Below are 21,931 nucleotides of genomic sequence, written 5' to 3'. Positions count from 1 at the left end.
CTGTCTATCTGTCTATCTATCTATCTATCTATCTATCTATTTTCTGTGTTTTGTAAATTGAATCCGCCAAACTCGCCAGTTCACCCCTCTATATATGCTTCATTGACTTCACCTCCGCTTTCGATAACATCAACAGAAACTTACTATGGGAGAAGCTTGCCAACAAGAAAATGCCGACAACTTTACTATCACAACTGGTGCTATTACACACGGACACATGGGTACAAATCAAGCTAGGCTCAGGAGACTGCCTGTCAAGAAAAGTACAGACGACCAAGGGCCTCAAACAAGGGTGCGTTCTAGCCCCGACCCTCTTCAATATTTTTATGTCGGATCTTTCTCCAATGCTAGACGAATGCAATCCTCACGCCCCAAAACTAGGAGGACTTATAGTCTCAAACTTGATGTACGCCGATGATATTGTGCTCATTAGCCGGACGCCGATAGGGCTACAACACCTAATCAACACAACATACACCCATGCAGCCACGAACGGCCTCAGCATAAACCTCTCCAAAACAAAAGCCATGAGAGTAAATGAGAAGACGGCCACATCTAAATTTCTCTGGCAAATGGGAGGCCTAACAGTGGAAACCGTAGACGAGTACAAATACCTGGGGGTAATTGTTGACAGAAAAGGGACATTCCTCCCTCAGAAGGAAGCAATATCAAGGAGAGGTACCACAATATCAGCTGCACTGAGAAACCTTAAAAAGAAAGTATCTGGCCGCAGTTTCACTCCACTCCTACAAATAATCCAAGCAAAACTAACACCGGCTATCACCTATGGAAGTGAATGCCTCCGAGGAAGGGACGCACAGATACTGAACAAAACAACAGCCAGGGCAATGCGAATGTTATTTAATCTGCCCAAATACACTTCACAAGCACAGATAAGACTCGAATTTGGCCTGAGAAATCAAGTAACAGACAGAATGGGGGTCTATGCCAAAAGTTGGCACAAAATACGAGGAGCCAATGCCTCATCCATGGATTATCATCTCTGGAACGAGCTATCAGGGAGAAACACGAGTGCTGCCGCAAATTATCTAAAGCACTCCATAGAAACTTTGGAGCTACAAGAAGCCTGAAAGAGCAACATCTCACACAATTTGTTCAAACAACTAGCAAATAAATCTGTAAGGACCATGTCTCTAATAGAGGACAAAGCTGCATTAACGAAAAGGGCACACGGCTGGATCGTCATCCAAAACTACACCAGCAGCTCATGCCAAAGCTACTTAGGAGCCGGTTTTACACGGTCTACAAAGGAGAAATTTATACAACTAAGGCTGGGCATCCTGCCATCTCAAATCCATCTTCCCCCGTGGAAACGGCCACAAATGCCATCAAGTTGCCGATTATGTGGGGACACAAAAGAGGACATCCTTCACTTAATATGCATCTGCAAAGGTCTGGACAAGGAGCGCCGACAACATCTAAAGCCAACCCTAAAGAAACTGGGAATAAGGACATGCCGGCAGGCAGTCAAAGCATGCTTTGATGGAAAAAACATCCAATTAGCAAGTCATCTGGTAAAATTCCTGGAAAAAGCTCGTAAGAAGCAGAACGACAGAAGGGAGAGCCCGGAAGACACTAACCCATACAACATTTAACTCCCACTACTGTCCCATCAAGCCGCTACCACAAACTCAAGCCACAATTACCACGGATGGATTACGAACCCCAAAGAATCTGTAAAGGCTGCAGGGAGTCTGCAAGCTTGCCTTTTATTCTTTATTCTCTTCCTGTTTACAAAATGACTTAGCATTTAGATAATCGAAAGCCTAATCGTCTTCCAACATATATTATTTTGCTCAAGTAAGTTCTTAGAACATTTTAAAGTTTATTTAACTGAAATGTTTGATAGTCATATTTTACTAGACAAAAGTTTTATTTTAAGTTCATCTACATGTAAATATGCTGATTGCAATGGTTTTAATTAACTGAGCAATAAAGAATTCTTCTTCTTCTTCTTCTTCTTCTTCTGTGTTTAGTAAATACATTGCGAATGATCTTGAGATGAGTATAGTGTCATTCAACCTTAGAGCCATGCTTACTGTACCAGTAAGATATAAACCATATCTAAGTGGTTCTCCCCTACATTGCATATTATTCTACAATCTTTAATGCATCAAAATCGTCTGCAAAATTATGGAAATAAACATTCACACCTTATAAACATCCTAAATAAATAGAATTTGTGTGTACCACTGTATTGCAATTAATTAACATTGGCACATGGCCAGATAGCCACTAATGGAAAATTTACTGTCAACACCTTTCACACAGATGTTTTGGAACAAGATTTCGCCTTAAGACACAATCTACTTTCAATCCTAACTCTACAGCCCACATCACGTGGTGAACTGAGTCCACCCTAAACTTTAGTGATTTACAAACCATGCACCATATGACTTACAACGTGCCCAATAACAATTGCCTCCAAGCCATAGGCTACTTCCATGTTATAGATTCTCACATGTACACTGAGTTACTCTATGGTGTAAAGGACTATATTGTTTTCAGTGATGTAACAAGTGATATCATCAATGATGTAATTTGAGATGTCCTTAGTGATGTAATTTAACATGTTGTAAGTGATGTAATATGTGAAGTCATTAGCAGTGTTTGGCGGGGGCGCAAGTTATAGTTAGCCCAGTATACTATAACCAGTGAATTTCAGTGGCTTTTTGGATTCTAAACTTTAGTTTTTATCTCATTTCAACACAGACTTGAACTATATTACAAATTCTAAAGTTATAATTATCTCTTACATTCATGATTCACCCCCCACCTATGCACTTTTTTGTTATTTGTGACAAACCCAACTTAAACTACACAAACATAAGAAATTCAAAAGTTAGAAACTATCTTCTTTCTTTCCCCCAATGTCAATATCACTTGCCATTGAGACTAATCCAGAGTGGTTAATTTGCTTCATATTATAGGGAGTAAAAGTTGGCTCAGTCCTACCCCATGTCTATTTCTTTTTCAGATCAGTGCCCCAGTAGTGTGCCCTTTTTAAAAGCATGGGGCAAAATGACTGGCAAGTTATAAAGAATTACAGCAGTCTTGGAAGTATCACTATTTTGGATAGTGATACCTTCTCCATTACCAATAGGGGCAAACCATTCCAGAAACATACTGAGTTTATTATTACACCAACTGGCTTTCGGATGTTTCCAGCAATTATGCCTGGATCCGAGTGATATATCTGGATTCCTAATTAGTTAAAACATATAACGACCCCAGGACAATAGAGTAAGATTGACATTCATCAGGCTATTGCCCAGGGGCAGCTCCTTCGTTACAGCGGAGGAGCGTCGCCCCACTGAAGTGCCCCCAGCGATGAAAAATAAATTGGTAATGAAGTTAATTCATTACAATTTCATTTTTCATCATCTCGTCCTGAACAGAGTGTCAGGACGGGGTGGGCCTGCTGAATGGCAGCAGGGAGATGCGTGGTCTGCCTTTGCACTTGTTTAAAGTGCGCATGTCTCTTTGGCTGGCCGTTGCGCACTTTAAGCCTCTCTAATCCAGCTGTCATACGACAACTGGGTTAGAGAAAGTAAAAGCCTCCAGTCCTCTTGTGAGTACTGATAGAGACTGCTGCCACCAATACTTTCACTGCTCTGACGCCGGTTAACAGCACCAGGGCAGTGCCAGGGTTGGTTAAGAGAGTTAGCTGGGGCCCTGGAGTCACAAGTGAAGAAGACTGTAACAAGGGGGACCCAGCAGCAACCACAGTAAGTAAATTTTTATTTAATTTACTTAACTGGGTTTACTTTATGAAACCACCCACCCACCACCCATTTGCCCTCCGTTCTACTCTCTAATGTTGGCAGCCGCCCCCGCTTTTGCTATCTGTCTTAGTGGGGACAAGCATGTTTTACCCGCGCAACTCTCTCAAACAAGCCTATCCCATAGGCTACGCTCCCTGCACAGGGCCACCATGAGCCTAGAGCCGGCCCTGCCATACCTCAATGAAACGTCAGGATCTCGGAAATCAAGCAGTAGCTCATATGTGTACAAGGAAATTATATGTTTAATGCCAGAGACTTCCAGTCCGTTGTCAACTCTAAATTGTTTGAAATGGCAAGCCAGTGGTTTATTGTCCGGTTTTCACCCTCGCCATGGTGGATGAGTAAAGAAAGTCTATCCTAGTAATAATTGTAGGCCAAATTTACTCTTTTATATAAGACGACAAATATATAAGCAATCCTTTTCAATATCTAATGCCACTAATGATGGAAGTGCGTTGTCAATAGGGATAAATAACATAATGTGGAAGAGTTGTTTTAAGGTTGGTGATGTACTAAGGCCAGGGACAAACCAGCTTTGATCTGATTGTATCAGTAAGGTTATTTCACATAAAATTCTATTTGAAATTACCTTGCCTAGGATTTATAATCCCGAATTAAGAGGCAGAGGGGTCTATTAGTGGTTGCCTCTGGTCGATTCTATCCTTGTTTGGGGACCACTATTAAAACTGTCTTCATAGTTCTTAATAGAAAATGATCTCGGTGCTCCCGTCTACATTATTTCTCAAATTTGTACTCCAGAGCAAAACGTGATGGTGATGGAGCCATTTCTTGAAAACACACATGTAATGCTATCTTCTAGGATTGTGCATTGTGCTGAATAGCATGTTATTGTCTTAGGTTGCTAATGTTTGTGCACAACTTTATATGTCATTTTTATAGTTAGTTATGTGAGAAGCTTTGGTTCCGCTCTCATGTTTGGAGCCAGGAGTACATGTTTTGATTGGGCAGAAGTTGTGTGCTTCCACAAATAAGTAAAGGCTCCCCACACAGCTGGGATCATTTTGTTTATTTATACAGTTACCTGAAGTGGAACTTTCAAGGGCATACAAGTTATTAAATTGCTGTAGATATCTAGATCATTTATAGTGTTTTTCTCTGGCAGAAGCACAGATGGGAGGAAGGTAGGCGTTAACCTACATGAATTATTAGGCCTGGTTTCACCGTGAAACTGTCATCTGACCTTTTAACCTACATCAATATTATTCTACAGTTCTTTGCTTCTTCATAGATACATATCCATTCCCACACTATCTACTTGTACTACTTAACATTACCACACAACATTCTTTTAAAGCCAGATCTATTGGCATTTCGAATGCTTGTTACACCTTGCAGGTGGCAGTTGTACATTTGATGTTATTTATTCTCTAGCTATGTCAGTGTAGCAGACTGGTAGCTGAGCCTGACAGTGATTCATCGAGCGGAGAAGGGCTGACAGTGCAGGTCAATGCATGGGAGAAAGTGCAGGTGACTTGAGGGTTGAGGAGAGTGCAGGATGTGCAAGTCTCCGGGTTCAACTGATCTTTACCGTCTTCCATCCACTATTCTTTATTATCCACCCTCAACATAATACTAATAATTACTAGCACAACGATGATGATTCTTCACATGGAGACCATAATGAATGAATTTTTATTAAGTCCACTGTTACGCCAAGCATATGACAGAATCTGGCCTGAGCTGAAGTATCAGAGAGCTGATCTATCTGAGAGTAGATGTCCAGGTTTTAAAAGTTTTTTCTGAATAAAGTTTTCTCTTGAAGGATCAGTTAAGATTTAGTCTGTCCCACACTAGTCTTACTAATTAATGGACTATCAACTGAAGGGCAAATGTGGATTGTAGCAGCCTAAAAGGCAGATACAGCCTAAATTCAGCTTGTAGGTTGGTAGTTTCTTTCTACAGACTGCACTATACTAGAGACAGAGCCTTTTGAATACTGATCTTTTGACTATTAGTTAAAAACACAACACACGAAAAAGAAAGAATTGTTGAATTCTGAAATGCAAGCCTGGTATAAGTTGGTTGCAGCTGATTTTACTGCTTACAAACAGGCCAAAAGTTGTGGAAATTCCAAATTGCGAAAATTGCTGCGAACGTATCGTGTCATTGATAATGGAACTGTAACAGGTTGAAGGATGAAGAGCGCAGACCTTGTGCGGCATTCTCATGTAGAAATAAAAACAGGACAATGCCATCAACTCAGACTACCAAACACACAAATTACCTAATCTGTAAAAACACATTTTAATGTGTAAAAGTGGCAAGCGTAGTGACACTGCTGATGCTTGTTGACATTGCATTTGGATGGCTCTGTCTTCCTTTTTTTATGACTGCGTCTTGAGTTTACCTGAATGTTGATTGGCGTTGTAGCTCATTTCCGGGCAGATGTGTGCACGTTTGTGTGCTTATGCTTTTATATTAAGGCTGGTGCATGGCGTTCAGGGATGTGTTGGTATTGGCGTGTTTTGGGGTTTGCCATTATGCTGTCTTCCCCTGGACTTGGGCTTACTGTTGTGTTCTTCGTTTGTAGTCGGGTTGGACATTGCTCTCTATCTGCTCTTTCGATCGGCAAAAGTTGCCCTTTCTACCATGGCAAAGTTTATTTTCACAGTTTTGTACACTTTTCAACTTTGTTACCCAGCTTGCTTGTGGCCTATCCCTGGTTTTCCTGCTGGACTTGAGGCAGAGACTCTGTATGTGCATGCTTGCTGTTTACTCATGGTTCTCCTGCTGTGCTGTCGCCAGGCTATCCTTGTTCCACCCTGGGGGTTCTTCATGTGGATAGATGACTTCCGTCCAGGCCTGGTGACTCTTGATCTTCTCTTATTATGGGCTTGGTCGGTCATCTGGTTTCCAAGTGTGAGCCTCAGGTCACACTTCCTTCTCTTTCTCCTTGGTCCTTCAGCATGCACCTTCTTTCCACTTATGCTGGCAAGACTTCATTGCTCGCAACTCTTCTTTTGTGTACAGCGGCATGCACCAACTTCGGGACTATGCTGGTTAGACTTCTAGTCACTTGAGTCTCTACTCCTTCTGTGTGCAGCGGCATGCATCTTCTTTAGGACCAGCTCACTGGGCTTCTCAGTGGGAGATTGTCTTTATAGCCTGGCATCCGGTGATAGGATCCGGCTTGTTGATGATTGAGCAGTCACTGATTCCGTTCTCCTCTCCTTCTTGAGTGAGGGATGGCGTCTGGCCACATATCCATTGCCTCTTTAGGAACCTTTTTGGAGCTCCTACAACTTGTGTGGATATGTGTGGCTGGCCCTCTGCCTCGAGGGTCTTCCCACGGCCTAAACCTCTTCTTCTCTAAACCGGTGAGGCATCATGCCATGTTTCGCACATTCCCTGCTCAGGGACTTTCTTGAAGCTCCCGCTCTGGGGTGTTACCTCTTCCGGAATTTGTTTCCCTGGGCAGTAGGGTGCTGTGGTTCTGTCCCATTTTCTCCGGGTGGTGCAGGATTTGCACCTTGAGGCATTGCTATTAGTCATGGTTAGTGGGGTGTGGCGAAGTGTGTCGAGGTTCTGGGACGGTGCGGTCCTAGTTTCTTGACCACAGTCACAGCATTGTGTGCTTCTGTCCACCTTTTGATCTGGCTCTTCTTTTCCTGGGCAGCTGGTAGGCGAGGATGGTCATGGTGATGGTGGCTCTGGGGTGTGTAGACTTTGTGTCTTAGTAGATATGCCTCGTGGTCCAAGTACCATTTTGGTATGCTTCCACTTCTCTGCCGGGTGGAAGTAAAGTCAGACCGCTGTCCTCTCTCAGGGGGCATTAGTCTTTGGGCCAGGTTTGTGGCATAGACCATTGGGTCCTAATCCGTGTGTCTGAACACACACTCACAGTGCTCTGGTGGTGTCCCTTCCTTCCACTAAACAGCCTGTGGGCTCTGTGTCTTGCAGATTGGTCCTGCAACTCTGTTGGCAGGTGGCGACTCGGTGTAGTACCTTTTCATTCTCGTGTGGGTGTTAACCTCCCAGGCCTTGCTTTAGCTGATGGGCTTTGCAGAGTGATGTGTGGCAATTGAATATCTACAGAGCTCTCATAGCAGGGGGAAGGTCAGAGCAGCAAAATGTTCCTGAGTGTTCAGAACCTGCAGCTAGTTTTTGGCCTTCTGTAAGTCTGTCTCTCATGTGCCTCTTTTTACCCTTGGTCACTTTTTTTTTGCTGTTGGGCACTAGGTGTGTAGGTACGGTAGGTGTGCCAATACCAAGTACCCACTAAGTCTGTGATTGCTGTCTGTCATCAAATGGGGCAGTGGCACAATTACATCATTCATCAGGGACCAGCACCAGAGGCATTCTTACCCAACTGAACTCGATTGAACGCGATGGGAAAAAGAAACCAAGTTAAGATTCTAAACTTGTAAACTCAAAATAGTGAAAATCTGCAGGATGAATAATATTTTTAATTGTTTTGCCTTCAGTTTTTAGGTTGTGGGAGAGAAGAAAATGCAATTGAAATACAATTCCTGTTCATTACATGTATGCTGAACTTTGTAGTGTCCTGCTGGATACATCATGCAACAGCCCATCGATAGGGGCAGTGCTAACACCCACCCACACCCATCCAACACAGGTGTCCCCATTCAGGTGACCCTATTAATAAAAGGTCCTGGGGTACATGCTTGTGTCCAGTTATGCACCCACAATACATGTGCTGTGTTGTTATTTTACTTGGTATGTGGGCCTAGGGCCCACTACTTTACTAACTTCATGCAACTATGATGAGCTCAGTGTATTTTGTCTAAAGTTATGTGTTTGTCAATGGCCTCAGCAAAAATGCACATCAAATAATTGATGCAACCTCATCCTGAGGACTGTTCCAGCTCAGGAGGCTACTTCACCAAAAGATTACAGATAACAGCAGTCTAGGGAGAACTGCCAAGATGGGCCAAGGACTTCATCAGGGAGACGTATGTTGTAGCATAGGTAGAAAGGTGGTGGCGAGAGGAAGTTGCAGAGAAAGTAGTATAGAAAGTAGTATATCTCATTTTATTAATGTTTGGTGGAGAAGAGTATATTTTTGTATATAGCTGAATGAAGAATTGCCAAGATGGCACCTCCCAGTTGGAGTGGGTGAATAATTATACCACATCACCAAAGACAGAGGTGGACACTACGTGCACAGCATAATGTTGAAAGTACAGTCAGAAAAATTGGTAGATTAGGTGGTGGGCACGACTTTGCTTATTTGAGACCAATATGTTCGATAAGCTTCTAAGTACATGAAGGCTTTTAAGGGGAAACAACCATGTGCGAGCTTTAATTCATTGTGCAGCAAAATTCGTCCACATGCTCCCTAGTTTAACAATGTAAATTTTATAGTATTGTGTAATTCAGCATAAAGGTAAGCCTACATAACGGAAAATAAAAACAGCACAAACAAACGTCAATCAATTTTCTTTCATTATAACAGATAACAATTTTTTCTTGTTTGTGTATAAATTGTATATTCAGGTTTGTTCATAAAAAAAATACTGCGAATATTGAATAAACAACATACAAACACACATGAAATATTATACATTTTGCAAAAATCAAGACAAATGTCACTCTAAAACATAAAACGTTTTTTACCAAATAAATTCTGTACCGGTTTTGCACAGCAGTGCAAGTTGTATATACTTATTTATAAAAATGCTACAGCACGTAATATTATTTTTTTTTTAAACAGCTTCAGTTAAGACTCAGAATCACCAAAAAATACATTGGCAGAAAATAAAAGTAATGCAGTCCGGCTTTAGAAAGGTTATAAATGGAAATCACACGATTTACTTGGTAGGAAATAAAAAAAAAACTCTCAAGAAATAAACTTCAATTTCAAACCACAAGTAGAGAAAGGGAGGAAAAACAACTACTTAGATCAGGTCTCAAATATTGATGCACGAAACGATCAATTGTGTTCTCTCACCGCAGCACAGCATATCATTTTAAAGAAACCTATGCATTATAAACGTCAGCTGAACAGGAATATCCATATTATTCAGGATAAGCCTAGCTGTATCTACTTGGCTGAAAAGATATCTTTTCCCCAGGTGCCATAGTTTCACTTCAACAGGGAAAACAAGGTCACTGACCACTGATGTTTGCAATTCCTTAGGCGTCATATTAAAAAATAGTTTGCGCACTTGACCTCTGACTGTTGTGAGCGCACAGGTAATACAACGGTAGGCGTGCTGCAACCATTGTTTTTCGAGCCTTCTGATCTCATTCTCTAGTTTCTACACTTTGAGTTGATCACTCCTTGTGTGTTCGGCAGCCACGGCTATAAAATGTCCCTAGATGACTGCTTTAAATTCATCCCACATTCTGGGGACGGGTACCCCTCCCCCTCGTCATGTGCAAAATATTCCTCTTTTCTTTTCTCTGTTTTACTTTTGGTAAATGGGTCTCTAAGTAGGGATGGGTGCAGGCTCCAGTTCCCTGGTGGTCTTCTATTTCCCATGCCTAATTGAACTATGACCAGTGTGTGGTCTGAGACCAATGTTGGGTCCATGGCACAAGCGAGCCCCATCAGGGAATTGATCAGTAATATGTAGTCAATCCAAGAATGGGTACAATATTCATGGGAGTAGAAGATACAAGCCTTGATTGCTGCATGTTGCTTCCGCCAGGCATCCCGTAGGCCTAGGTTGTCACTGGTCTTTTTCTGCCTCTTGAAAAAGGCTCCTGCATTGAAATTGTGCCCCCCTTCCTTATAAGTGTGTAGGTCCCTTACCATATTGAGATCCCCAGTCAGCACAGTATCATCTCTAGGCTTATCAGCTAGCTTCCCCACTTCCTGACCTGCGTTAAGGTCATAGATCGTGGCCACAATGAGTAGTCAACCGTGAAGTGCACTAACTAAGATTAGGTATTTATCATCCCTGTCGGTCTGGGTTTGTGTGATTGACATAGGGAGGTTATGTCTTAGGTATATCACCACTCCCATTTGTTTTGTACTGGCTGAGGAGTTGTAACTCATGGGTTAGGCTGTGTGGTTCATTTTCCCATGATCTTTGCACAGAAGATAGTTTTCTCGAAGATAAATATATTTTGGATTGGATTACCGAAGTGCTTGGCATATTTCTCCATGTTTATTTGAGGAGTTAATTCCTTGTGTATTTAGTGAAACAAGTAATTTGCAATGTCATCAGTGATGTCATAAATTATTTCATAGAACATGTGATGAGTGATGAAATATGTAAGGTAATAAGCAGTGCATGGCGGAAGCGCAAGTTATTGATAGCTTTGCTAACTAAAGCTGGTAATTTTTGTTTGTTTTGTTTAGTTCAAAATGTTAATGTTGCCACTGACGTATTCACCTAACTATAACGCTACTTTAACCTTTGTTTTTTCTGTATATTTGTAAGTTTTCTTTAAAAAATATCTTTTTATCAGACCTAACCATAATGTTACCTTTGCTTTTTTCAGTGAATTTCTAGTTTTTTTAAACGGGAAATAATATTTTATTAGCATATGTAAAGCCAACCCCCTGATGCACACGGTCATAGGGAGGTTGGCCACAAGGCCTGCAGCAAAGCCCTTACAGGGCCTTATGTTTTTTAAAGGGGAGAGGGGCCCTGATCATCAATAATCCCTGGTAACCCCACCCCCAGGGTCTCATGTTTATCAAAGTGGCGGAAGGCCCCCCTCCCAAAGCCTTATTAGGCCCTTGGCACCCTCATCCACCAGGTCATTTTTTTTAAAAGCGAGGTGGGGCCACGTGGCCCCCCCTCCCTGGACCTATTAGGCCCAGGGGACCTGATCCCTCAGAGCCGTATATTTTTTAAAGGGGAGGTGAACCAAGTGCCCCCACTCTCCAAGCCATATTAGGCACTTGGGAACCCATCCACCAAGGCGGTGTTTTTTTATTCAAGGGGAGGGTGGCCACATGGTCCCCTCCCTGAGCCTTTAAAAGAATGAAATGAAATGAAATTGAAATGAAAAAGGATTTATAAAGCACATGGCTGCCCGGGAGCATCCCAGCGCTGGGGTACAGAGGAAGGCTGAGGGGAACCGAGGGGGGCAGAGGGTGTTATTATGGATCCTGTGGGAACAGGAGCGTGTTCAGGAGTTTACGGAATTTCAGGTAGCTCGGTTCGGATCGAAGACTAATCGGAAGGGAGTTCCACAGGGTCGCGGCGTTGACCAAAAAGCGGCGTCCTCCAGTTCGAGCCTTCCTAACTCTTTGAACAGTGGCCAGGTTTCCATGGGAGGAGCGCAAAGTCCTGGTGGCTTTGTAGGGATAGAGCATATTTACCAGGATAGGAGGCCCTTTGCCCTGAAGGGATCTATGGGTGATACACAGGGACTTGAATTTGATCCTCTCCCAGACTGGTAACCAGTGGAGGGCCTTGAGTGCCGGTTTAGCCGATGATCTCCGGGGGGTGCCTGTCAGCAGCCTGGCCGCTGAGTTCTGGATGAGCTGAAGGATGTTGATGGTTGATTCTGGAGTGGCCAGAAAAAGGGCATTGCTATAGTCTAATCTGGATAGGATTAGACCCTGAATGAGCAACTTTCTGGATTGTGCCGGAAGTAGGGGGAGAATCTTACGGGCTGAACGGAGTAAGCCCACACAGGTGCCAGCAGTCTTTTTAGCCTGTGTCTTAAGGGAGAGGTCCTGCTCAAGCCACACCCCTAAGCTTTTGAGTTCCTTCTTCGGTGTAGGGAGGTCCCCTAGGCACAAGGGCCAGATGGAGGTCGGAAGAGATGTCATTTGCTGGCCCAGAAGCATGAGTTCTGTCTTTGTGCCGTTTAATTTAAGTCGAGAGTCGCACATCCATGTGTAGATTTCGGAGAGGCAGTTATGCAGGTTTTCAGAGTTGCCCTTTTCCAGAGAAAGCGAGACGACCAATTGGGTGTCGTCTGCGTACGTAACGACTCTATTCCAGAAGGGAGCGACCACATCCTCCAGGGGGGCCATATAAATGTTGAATAAGGCAGGGCTCAATGAAGAGCCCTGAGGCACTCCACACTGGAGGGGAAATGGGTTGGACCGCGCACTACCTTCCCAAACCTGGAAGGTTCTATTCTTCAGAAAGGATGCGAGCCACAGCAATGCTGTGCCCCTTATCCCTAAGTTGAAGAGGCGCTGGACTAAGATCTTATGGTCCACAGTATCAAATGCTGCACTTAGATCCAGGAGGATCAGTGCAGCCGATCCTCCTGAATCCAAGATGCACCTTGCTTCCTCGACCACTGCTAATAGTGCAGTCTCACTGCCCTGGACAGGGCAGAAACCAGTTTGAGAGGTGCGAAGCAACCTATTGGTTTCTAAGAAAGCAGAGAGTTGTTGGTTTGCAATTTTCTCTGTGATGTTGCTAAGCCCTGGCAGCAGAGAAATTGGTCGGAGGTTGGCAAAGTCAAGGGGGTCAAGTTCTGTTTTATTTAGTAGCGCCTTCACTACTGTGTGCTTCCAACCAGGGGGAACCACCCCTTGATCAAACGAGGCATTAATGAGATCCGTAGCCAGGGGGGAGATGGTAGGTCCCACATGCTGTAGAATATACATGGGTGCCGGATCATTAGGGGATCCACTCTTCATGGTGGACAGAGCAGTTTGAAAATCTTCTCTGGATATCTGGGCAAAGGAATCCAGAGAGGAGCCAGAGATAGTGGCGGTGAGATCTGCAGGGACAGAGGTATAGGACTTTTGCGGTAGGGATTGTAAAATGTTTAAAAAAAAATTCTCAAAGAATGCCGCTAATTGATTACATCTGGTGTCTGATGTATCTTGCACCGTCGGGGGGTTAGGAATTTTAAGATCTTTTACTATTTTATATGTCTCCCGAGATGAATTAGAGGACGTTCTAATTTTCTCTTCAAAAGGCCTCTCCCTGGGCCTCATGAGACCCTGGGTACACCATCCCCCAGGGCCTTATTGATTTTCAAGTGGAGGGGGCCCCTCCCCAAGCGTAAAAAAGGCCTTGGGGCCCCATCCCCAGAGTTGTATTTTTGTAAAAAGTAGGGGGGCATTGTGCCCAGCTCCCTGACCCTTTTCTGGCACTGCGGACTCCATCCCTGGTCCTACATTACTTAAGGTGGGTGCCCACCCAGGGCACCCACCTTGCACTCATGGGCTGCGGGGGGGGAGGCCCAGTGCCCCTGTGGCCCAAGCCAGCTCTCAGCATGCTGCGGGACTCTCAGTTGTGTAAGTTACTGTCTGGATATATGAGTAGTGGGTGCGTACGTAACTTTGTGGGAGTGTACCTGGGTGTGTAAATGCCTATATGACTGTGTGAGTGGCTGCAAATTAAATTACATACTGTAAGCTGAAACCCACATTAATTCGTACTGGCTTAATAGTACAACTATTTTTCAGTATAGTAAAGTCTCTTCCCCCTTTTCTGCACCCTATATTTTAGTTGGTGTTCTCATCTAAGCTCCCTTCTATTTTGTCTTTTACTGTAGTGTCTAGAAGCCACACATTTTCTCTCAGCTTATATCAACTCACACCGTTTTTTAATATACTTATTATAGAACAACCTAATTAACATACCTGTAAAATCTCTTTGCTGTTGTCCAACATTTAGTGTAAGTTCTGTTAACATCGGATTTCCACTGCAAATCTCATGTCAGAACTATGGCAATCCTCTTCCACTCTCAGCAGAAAAGTTCCTAAATGGCTACCCTTCCCCAGGTGCTCTTACTCATACTCCTGTTCTTAGAAAATCACAGACTTCCATTCATCTTTTTCTTTTGTTATACCACTTCTAATTTGTCACTAATTTTGATCCCTTTCCATTTTTCCTGTAAAGAATCCCAATTTAGTTGTTTATTTCACAGATCCACTGTTGCGCTCAGCGTGGTACCCTTGTAAATCCATGGTGGATTTGCGGATCCACACGTAAGCCCTTAAAAGCATTCAGTAATCTGCTGTTAATGCTTTGCATCTCTACTGTATTTTATAAAATATTGTCAATTACAACACATAAACTCCCTACTAAGCAACATTTGTACACTAGTTTGCTTTTCAGTTTTACACTGCAGTCTCTTTTGTTCCCTTCCCCTTCACTCTTTTAGCTCCGTTTCCATAGTAACCATGTTCCCAATAGTTTCTGCCTACTAGTAAGTCAAACGTTCACAAGACTTTCTCTTAATGGCCTACTATCTTCACATTAACTGTAGCAGGTGTGATTGAATTTTCGCATTAAAAAAAATGTTCACTAAATCTGCGCATCCTAGGCCAAATAAAGGGTCTGCTGGCTATGTTGCGGGTGGGTCCACAGATCCATTCCCAACCAAAAGCACACATTCAGTACAAAACAACAGCACATTTAATCTAAACATATCCTATTAAAATTTGAGAGTGGTTGTGTGAATGGTTGTGTAGGAGTGTGGGAGAGTTTGATTGGTGGATGTATAAGTGGGCGTGTTAGTGGCTGTGTGGGTCTTTCATTGGTGTGTGTGTATGGCTGCATGGGTGTTAGTGAATTTGTCAATTGTCTTACTGTATATGAGTGTGAAGGGTTTTCTAGGTCTCTGAATGGGTGTGTGGCTGGCTGTATGGGTATGTGAGTGGCTGTGTAGGTGTGTAACTGAATTTTTGAGTGGGTCTGAGTGTGTGTGGCTGGGTATATGAGTCTGCGAATGGATGTGAGTGGTTTTGTGAGTGTGAATGGGTATGTCAGTCAGTGCATTTGTGAGTGTGTGAATGGGTCTGTGAGTGGGTGTGTGAGCGGCTGTATGAATGTGTGAGTGGCTGTCTAGGTGTGTGAGTGGCTGTCTAGGTGTGTCAGTGGTTTTGTGGGTGTTTGAGTGTGTGAATCATTGTGTGAGTGTGTTAATGGGTGTCAGTGGTTTTGTCGGTCTGCGAGTGGGTGTATGAGTGTGTTAATGGACATGTGAATGGGTGCATGAGTGTTTGAATGGGTGTGTAAGTAGCTGTGTGTGCCTGTAAGTATGTGAGTGGTTATGTTGGTGTGTGAATGAATGTGAGTAAGTGTATGTATGGGTGTGTGACTGGGTGTGAGTGTGTAAATGAGTGTGTGAGTGCCTGTGTGGATCTATGAGTGGCTGTGTTTATCTGTGGGTTGGTGGATGAGTGACTTTATAGGTGTGTGAGTGGGTGTGTAAGTATTTGACTTGGTGTGTGAGTGGTATTTGGGTCTATGAGTGGGTGTGTGTTTGTATGGGTCTGTGCGTGGGTGTGTGAATGACTGTATGGGTGTGGGAGTGGCTGTGAAGATGTGTGAGTGGGTTTGTGGGTCTGTGAGTGGTGTCAGTGGTTGGATGGGTGTGTGAGTGGGGTATGGGAGGTAGTGCGTTAGTGGGTCTGTGATTGGGTGTACTTTTTTAAAATTGTGCACTCGAGCCACGTTTCCATCTTGGATACACACGGTGGGGTAGTACTAAGTGCCGCAGATCAGTGCTTGCCCCCAAACAACATTTTGGACACCTTCATGCCCATGAGGAGTACCTCACAGACCATCAGTCTTATGATGTTAGGATATCTCTATCCTGACCCCTTATATCCTATTTCTTCTTTTGTCTCCGCCTTTCCCCCCAAAACCGATTGCTTATATAAAAAATGGTGGCCATAAATTTCCTCTCAAGTTGCAGCCAACCAATCAGCATTGCTGGCGGCAAGTGGATCTGCGGATCCTCTGCAGTGGCTCCGCATCAACAGATATACATGGTGCATTTTTTAATTATTAACTCCCAAACCTGCTGAACAGATTTACACCAAATTACAACAAGCATTGGCGTAGCCAATATGTATCACCTTTGGAACCTTATAAGTATTTAGTTACGCAGTACAATATCCTTGGTGCAACAACATAAACTGTTGCAAGTCTAAACACTTATAAAGTCCAAAAGGCGAGACCTATTGGCTATGCCAATGCTTGATTATTTTGAGAGGGAGAGTACCTGCACTTCTCAAGAGTGACATAATATGTTTAATTGGAGAGTATCGCACATCTTAGAAACAAGCAGGTACTCTGGTACAGGGTACCTGCACTTTTTCCATATTAAGCACTGCCTCAGACCCTATCTTTGCCAGGGGTCGTCTTAAGGATTTTGAGGAGCCATGGAAAGTCAGCTTCAATTATCAGAAAATGGGTAATAAAATTGCGCTGTCTGATAGACCTAAATATGTAACTAAAAGTCCCGAAATGCCATACCCTCGGGAATAAAAGACAACTGAAGAGACACCCATTAGGTGAACGTTTTGACTCCTACACCATCACAAACATGCAATTCTCCAAGAACCGGACAAAATTCCGATTTCGTACCCCTTCAAATATGAATTCCTGCAGTCTTCAAATTTGAATTCCTTCAACCTTCGATCTACATGTACCCGACTCTCCCACTAGCTGGTCAAGAGCAAGTAGACAAACCTCTCCGCACATCCGGTGGTGTCGGAAATTACGTAACCTGAAACGCTTTGGTTAACATTTTGAAGCACGAAGGTGAGGGAACAATTGAAGTGCCTTTGAAGGGAAGTAATGAACGACTCGCCTGCTGCAGTTTATGTGTGCTGGTTGTCCGAGAGATCTGCTGGGAAAAGTCTTAATATTAGGTTGTATTTTATGCCACAAGCTCGTATTAGGTGGTAATGGTGAGGAATTTTAGGTTCGGGATTGGAACCGCTACAATAGTGAGCCAGTAATCCTTTCGGAGGAGAAAATGATAAGTTCTTTTGATGCAGTTACGTAAAACATGGGTTGTTATACCTGAACTCCTATTTGGAACTTCAAATGCATGCATTCCTTTATGGTCTAAATGTTTTCGTTAGGCTTTCGTAAGCAGCAAGTGGTCCAAGTTTTTCGGTGATCTCTAGCCCCTTTTGCGTCTTCAACATTTGTATAAGAACTGAAAATGATTCCGTTGTTGGAAACACCAGGTGAATGATAATCTTATTTGGGATCAACTCTCTCGGACGTGAAGGGAAACCGTGTATTTTAAGTTTGTACGTGTAGTTTGAGCGCTAGAAAAACAAGCACTTAAACGCAAGCGCGGCTGCGAAAGTTAATTGTGACCGAGAGGGGGAGCAGCAGGTGAGCCCGCGAGTGATGCGTGCACCCGGGCTGGGGAGAGCAGTCTGCTCTTTTTGGAAGCACATACTCGTGCTTGTGGCGCGCCGCTGTACGCTCCTGCAGGGTGGATGCCACCACAAGCACGAGTATGTGCTTCCAAAAAGAGCAGAGCAACGGCTAAAGGTGTCCTATGCAGCGCATGCACGCCACGTACGCGAAACCTAAAAAGCAGTCTTTCCGGACCAAGATCTAGCTTTCTGCTAAATTTAGTTTAATTCCGTTCAGCAGTTTGGGCTGTAGTTGTTTTAAAAATCCCTATGAGAAATTGCATGGGGAAAATGCATTTTGCATTTGAAAATTTAGTGAAGATTCGTCAGATAGCCCCAAGGTTATTATCAAAACAAAAAATGCTATTCCCATGGAACCTAGGTCCTAACTATAACTACATACTGGCGAATGCACAATTCTCACATGTTCATTATATCCCTTTCACATATCCACACATCAGCGATTTTCTACAAAAGCTACACTATGAGTTTTGTCAATGCTTATTCTGTGACTGTCCTGGATTCAGTTCTTGAACTATAATTTGAGAGTTTACAAAAGTTAGGATCCCCCATCCAAAGTTCAGACCACAAATTATCATCATAGCAGCTTTCAGTTTTTGAGCCTTTCATACAAGACAATATGCTTAATTATCTTTTTGAATCTGATTCCAAAGGCTCAAGTATTTCTTCCCTCTTTTGATTTAGATCCGTTCTCGATTTGCAAGACGGATTCAGACAAAAGTTGATGATCTTCTGCAGCAGATGGAAGAAGGACTAAAAACAGCTGATCCTCATGATTGCTCTGCATACACTGGCTACACAGGTGAGGTTCTGATGATTATCAGGATCACAGACTACATGTACCCCTATCCTTTTAAAATACTCTTCCTTTTCCCCTAATAGTAAGGGGTGAGGGTGGGGCAATTGTTTGTGTGTGAGTATGTGTTATGCAAATATAAGCCCTTAAAACTATGCTTGAAGGGATGAAATGATTATGATCCAAAACATAATTAAAAAAAAACATTTGCCAGGCATTGAGAAGTATGCAACAATAGCCTCCTTCTTCATACTCTGCTCATGACTTTACAAACAATGCCAAAGATTATATCAGACATTACATAAATTATAATCTCACAAAGGACATAATACATTACAATATCAGTGTTGTACTGATGGTTTATGCAGCAATACTTTTGACCTTTGTTAAAAGTGTACTTACACATGACTTTAAATTACTACTTTCTTTATTGTTCCTACTTGTTCTCAGTATGGAAAGCATTTCACATTATTAGAAATAGTTCTCATGGCTTAAGTAACATATCTGAAAGCATTTTTTGGCAAACCGGCTCCCTCACATCAATTAAGTGGGTAGACATTTCACTGATCATTAATGTATTTGCATACACAAGTAGGGCAATTAACTCTACAGCTTTATATGTAATTGTCACACAGTAAGTGATTGACGGACTAAAGTATTTCTAAATTAGTGAATAAAATGAAAGGCTTACTGTTTTACTTACTGTTTTGCTAGCATGTGAGTTAGTACTTCACTGAGTGAGTGTATGACTTAGTAGTTGTGTTTCATAATTAAGTGAATCACTCTTTAACTAAGTTGTCCTCAATCCCGTTAGATGTGTTGGCGCTTTCTACTCAAAGAGCCAAAGGACAGGGGCCCTAGGCCACTAAAGAAACATACAAAAGGCAAGATTTAAAGTCCAAACAGTTAAGGTTTATTTAAAGGATTAAAAGTTGAAAACTAAGAATTACAGAAAGCAAAAAGATTAGTAAGGCAATTTAATAATTTGTAAAATATCCTAAAACTAGAGTCAAAGAGCAAACTGTCATAGGGACGGCTCAATAAGATTAAAGCTAAAGCCGGATTAAATAACAGTCTGACATAAGGACTGCTCGATGTTAAAGCAAGGAAAGGCTGGCATACATACCAAAAACAGCAAAAGTTATTAGTTTCCCAGGAGTCAAGAATTATGCCCTTTGCATGGCCTGAAGTAGCACCATCAGCTGTACTAATAAAGATACCTTGACAGAAACCAATCAACATTTAACATCGTATTTATGTAGAGCAGGCTTATTCTAGAAACCATCCCAAAACTAATAATCATTAATCAATGAGAACCTCTAACCTACATACAAGGGGAAGTGGCTTATGTGATTGAACAATTAATCATTTAAATATGAATAAAACCATAGTTGAACCAACAGGCAGCTCAAACTTTGTACATTTGCAACATTATATGCGCACATTAGTAAACAGTTGGAAAAAACAACACAGAAAAGAGCCCATTTTTGTCTATAGGAAAAGCACTAAATGAGTGAGGGGAATCATTCACGCTGTGTGACTTTTAAAAGCCACATTTCTTAAGCTGTCAGTGCAACAAGGCCAAGGCCCAGTATACTGGTTATACTGCCTACTTGTGCTAACTTAAACACACACACATGTTAGTCAGCTCTAACGTGTTGAAAATGAGAACAAAAAAGTGTACAGCAAAATTATTCATTTTCTAATGTTAATTAAAAATATTTGTGCTCATAATATTTTTATTTTGTTATGCAAATAATTTGTTATCCTAATTTCAAACTGTGTTTTCTCAGTTTCAGCCTACAAATTGTCAAATCTTTCCTGTATAAATAGTAATGCCCAAATAATCCTGGATATATCAAATGCCATGTCCTCTGTAGTGTCATCAATGTCATTTGTGATATCATCTATCATGTAATTGATGGTCTCATTGGTAATATAACTGTTCACCTACATTATGATTTCTTTCTGTGAGAGCATTTGTGAGGTTATGAGCAGTGGCCAGTGTTAATGATTATGATTGACCAGCTCCCCGTCGCTAGAAAATTTCAGTATTGGACCTTTACACCTTTTCAAATGACGTTTTAGAGAATTAGTATTTATTGTTGTTGTTTTTAACTGAAATTATATGTGGTAAAGTCTCCAGCTTTGCCCAGTCGACCCAATATACCACGCTATCCTGCACCCTGTGCCTGCACTACATGGCTTGCCTTTATGACATGGCTCTGGCCATGCCATGGATTTTCTAGGGAGAGGCCACTTACTCTGTTGATACCCTCTTCATCTGGTACATTCAAGATGCAGCATTCTCACACAACAAGATGGTTCTGCACGTCCTTTGGTCAAGCCCTGCTGCCCATTCCTCCACGTCCTGAGCCTGCAGAGCACAGCATTAAGCCATTTCCAATTGGCTCTGGGAGCAGTATGTAGCCTTGGTCATGTCCTGTGCCCAGTATTTCAACCCCATTAAATTTAGGCGCATCATATGGTCATCCCCCCCCCCCCCCCCCCCCCCCCCCAAGCTCTGGGCAAAGGGCGTTGCCTGTGGCCACTGCCTGCACCACTTTTTTCGGCCCCTGAATTTGCAGGGTCTGGACTTTGAGCTCACACTGTGGGATTAGGCCGACCCTCTGGTGAATTGAATGCAGATGTGTGATAAAGTGTATTTATGGATTTAGTGCCTTGTGTGCATTCAGGGCATAGCATGCCATGTACAGGTATACAGAATGTCCCTTTCATTGCACACATTTTGATTCGATAATGTATATAAAATTAAGGAAATAAATAAATTTTTCCAATCAACTTTCAATTGTAATTTTTTTCTTTCCCTTGATGGTTGAATTTATCCAGGTATAGCCTTATTATATCTACACCTGTACGACAACACAAAAGACCAGGTTTATCTCCAGCGGGGCTTGGATTATGCAAAAAGAATTCTTCGTAACCTAAATGGGCGTCGAGTGACTTTCCTTTGCGGTGATGCTGGCCCACTTGCTGTAGGGGCAGTGGTACACTACAAATTACAGAATGAAAAGGAGTCTAATGACTGCATTATGAAGTAAGTGCCTGTATCTTTTTCGATTTTAAGAAATGCACAATGGCACAGTATGTGAAATGAAATGTTTTCCCATTATACATCTGCTTTTTTTAAAATGAGGTTTTGGAAATGTGCAGACAATCTAATACAGTTACAGTATAGCTGCTGAATGTCCTATAAACGAGTTGATATTTTCTACCTTTTTCTGTAGATTCAAGCACTCAAACCCTCCCCGCTGTAAA

At 42.5% G+C, this 21,931-nt stretch overlaps 1 protein-coding gene across 1 annotated transcript in view; it reads left to right on the top strand.

Moving 5' to 3' along the window:
• Positions 1–21,931, top strand: part of LANCL2 (LanC like glutathione S-transferase 2) — a 233,402-nt gene that overhangs the window by 19,956 nt on the left and 191,515 nt on the right. The window contains exons 3-4 of the mRNA XM_086941734.1: positions 18,541–18,658; positions 21,503–21,710. Coding sequence (XP_086797860.1) covers positions 18,541–18,658; positions 21,503–21,710 — 326 coding nt within the window. The remainder of the gene's footprint in view (positions 1–18,540; positions 18,659–21,502; positions 21,711–21,931) is intronic.

Source organism: Lissotriton vulgaris, chromosome 10 (genome assembly GCF_964263255.1).
Source record: "Lissotriton vulgaris chromosome 10, aLisVul1.2, whole genome shotgun sequence".
Lineage (NCBI taxonomy): Eukaryota > Metazoa > Chordata > Amphibia > Caudata > Salamandridae > Lissotriton > Lissotriton vulgaris.
The sequence above is the reverse complement of the archived record's forward strand: the minus strand, read 5'-3'. Positions and strand labels throughout refer to the sequence as shown.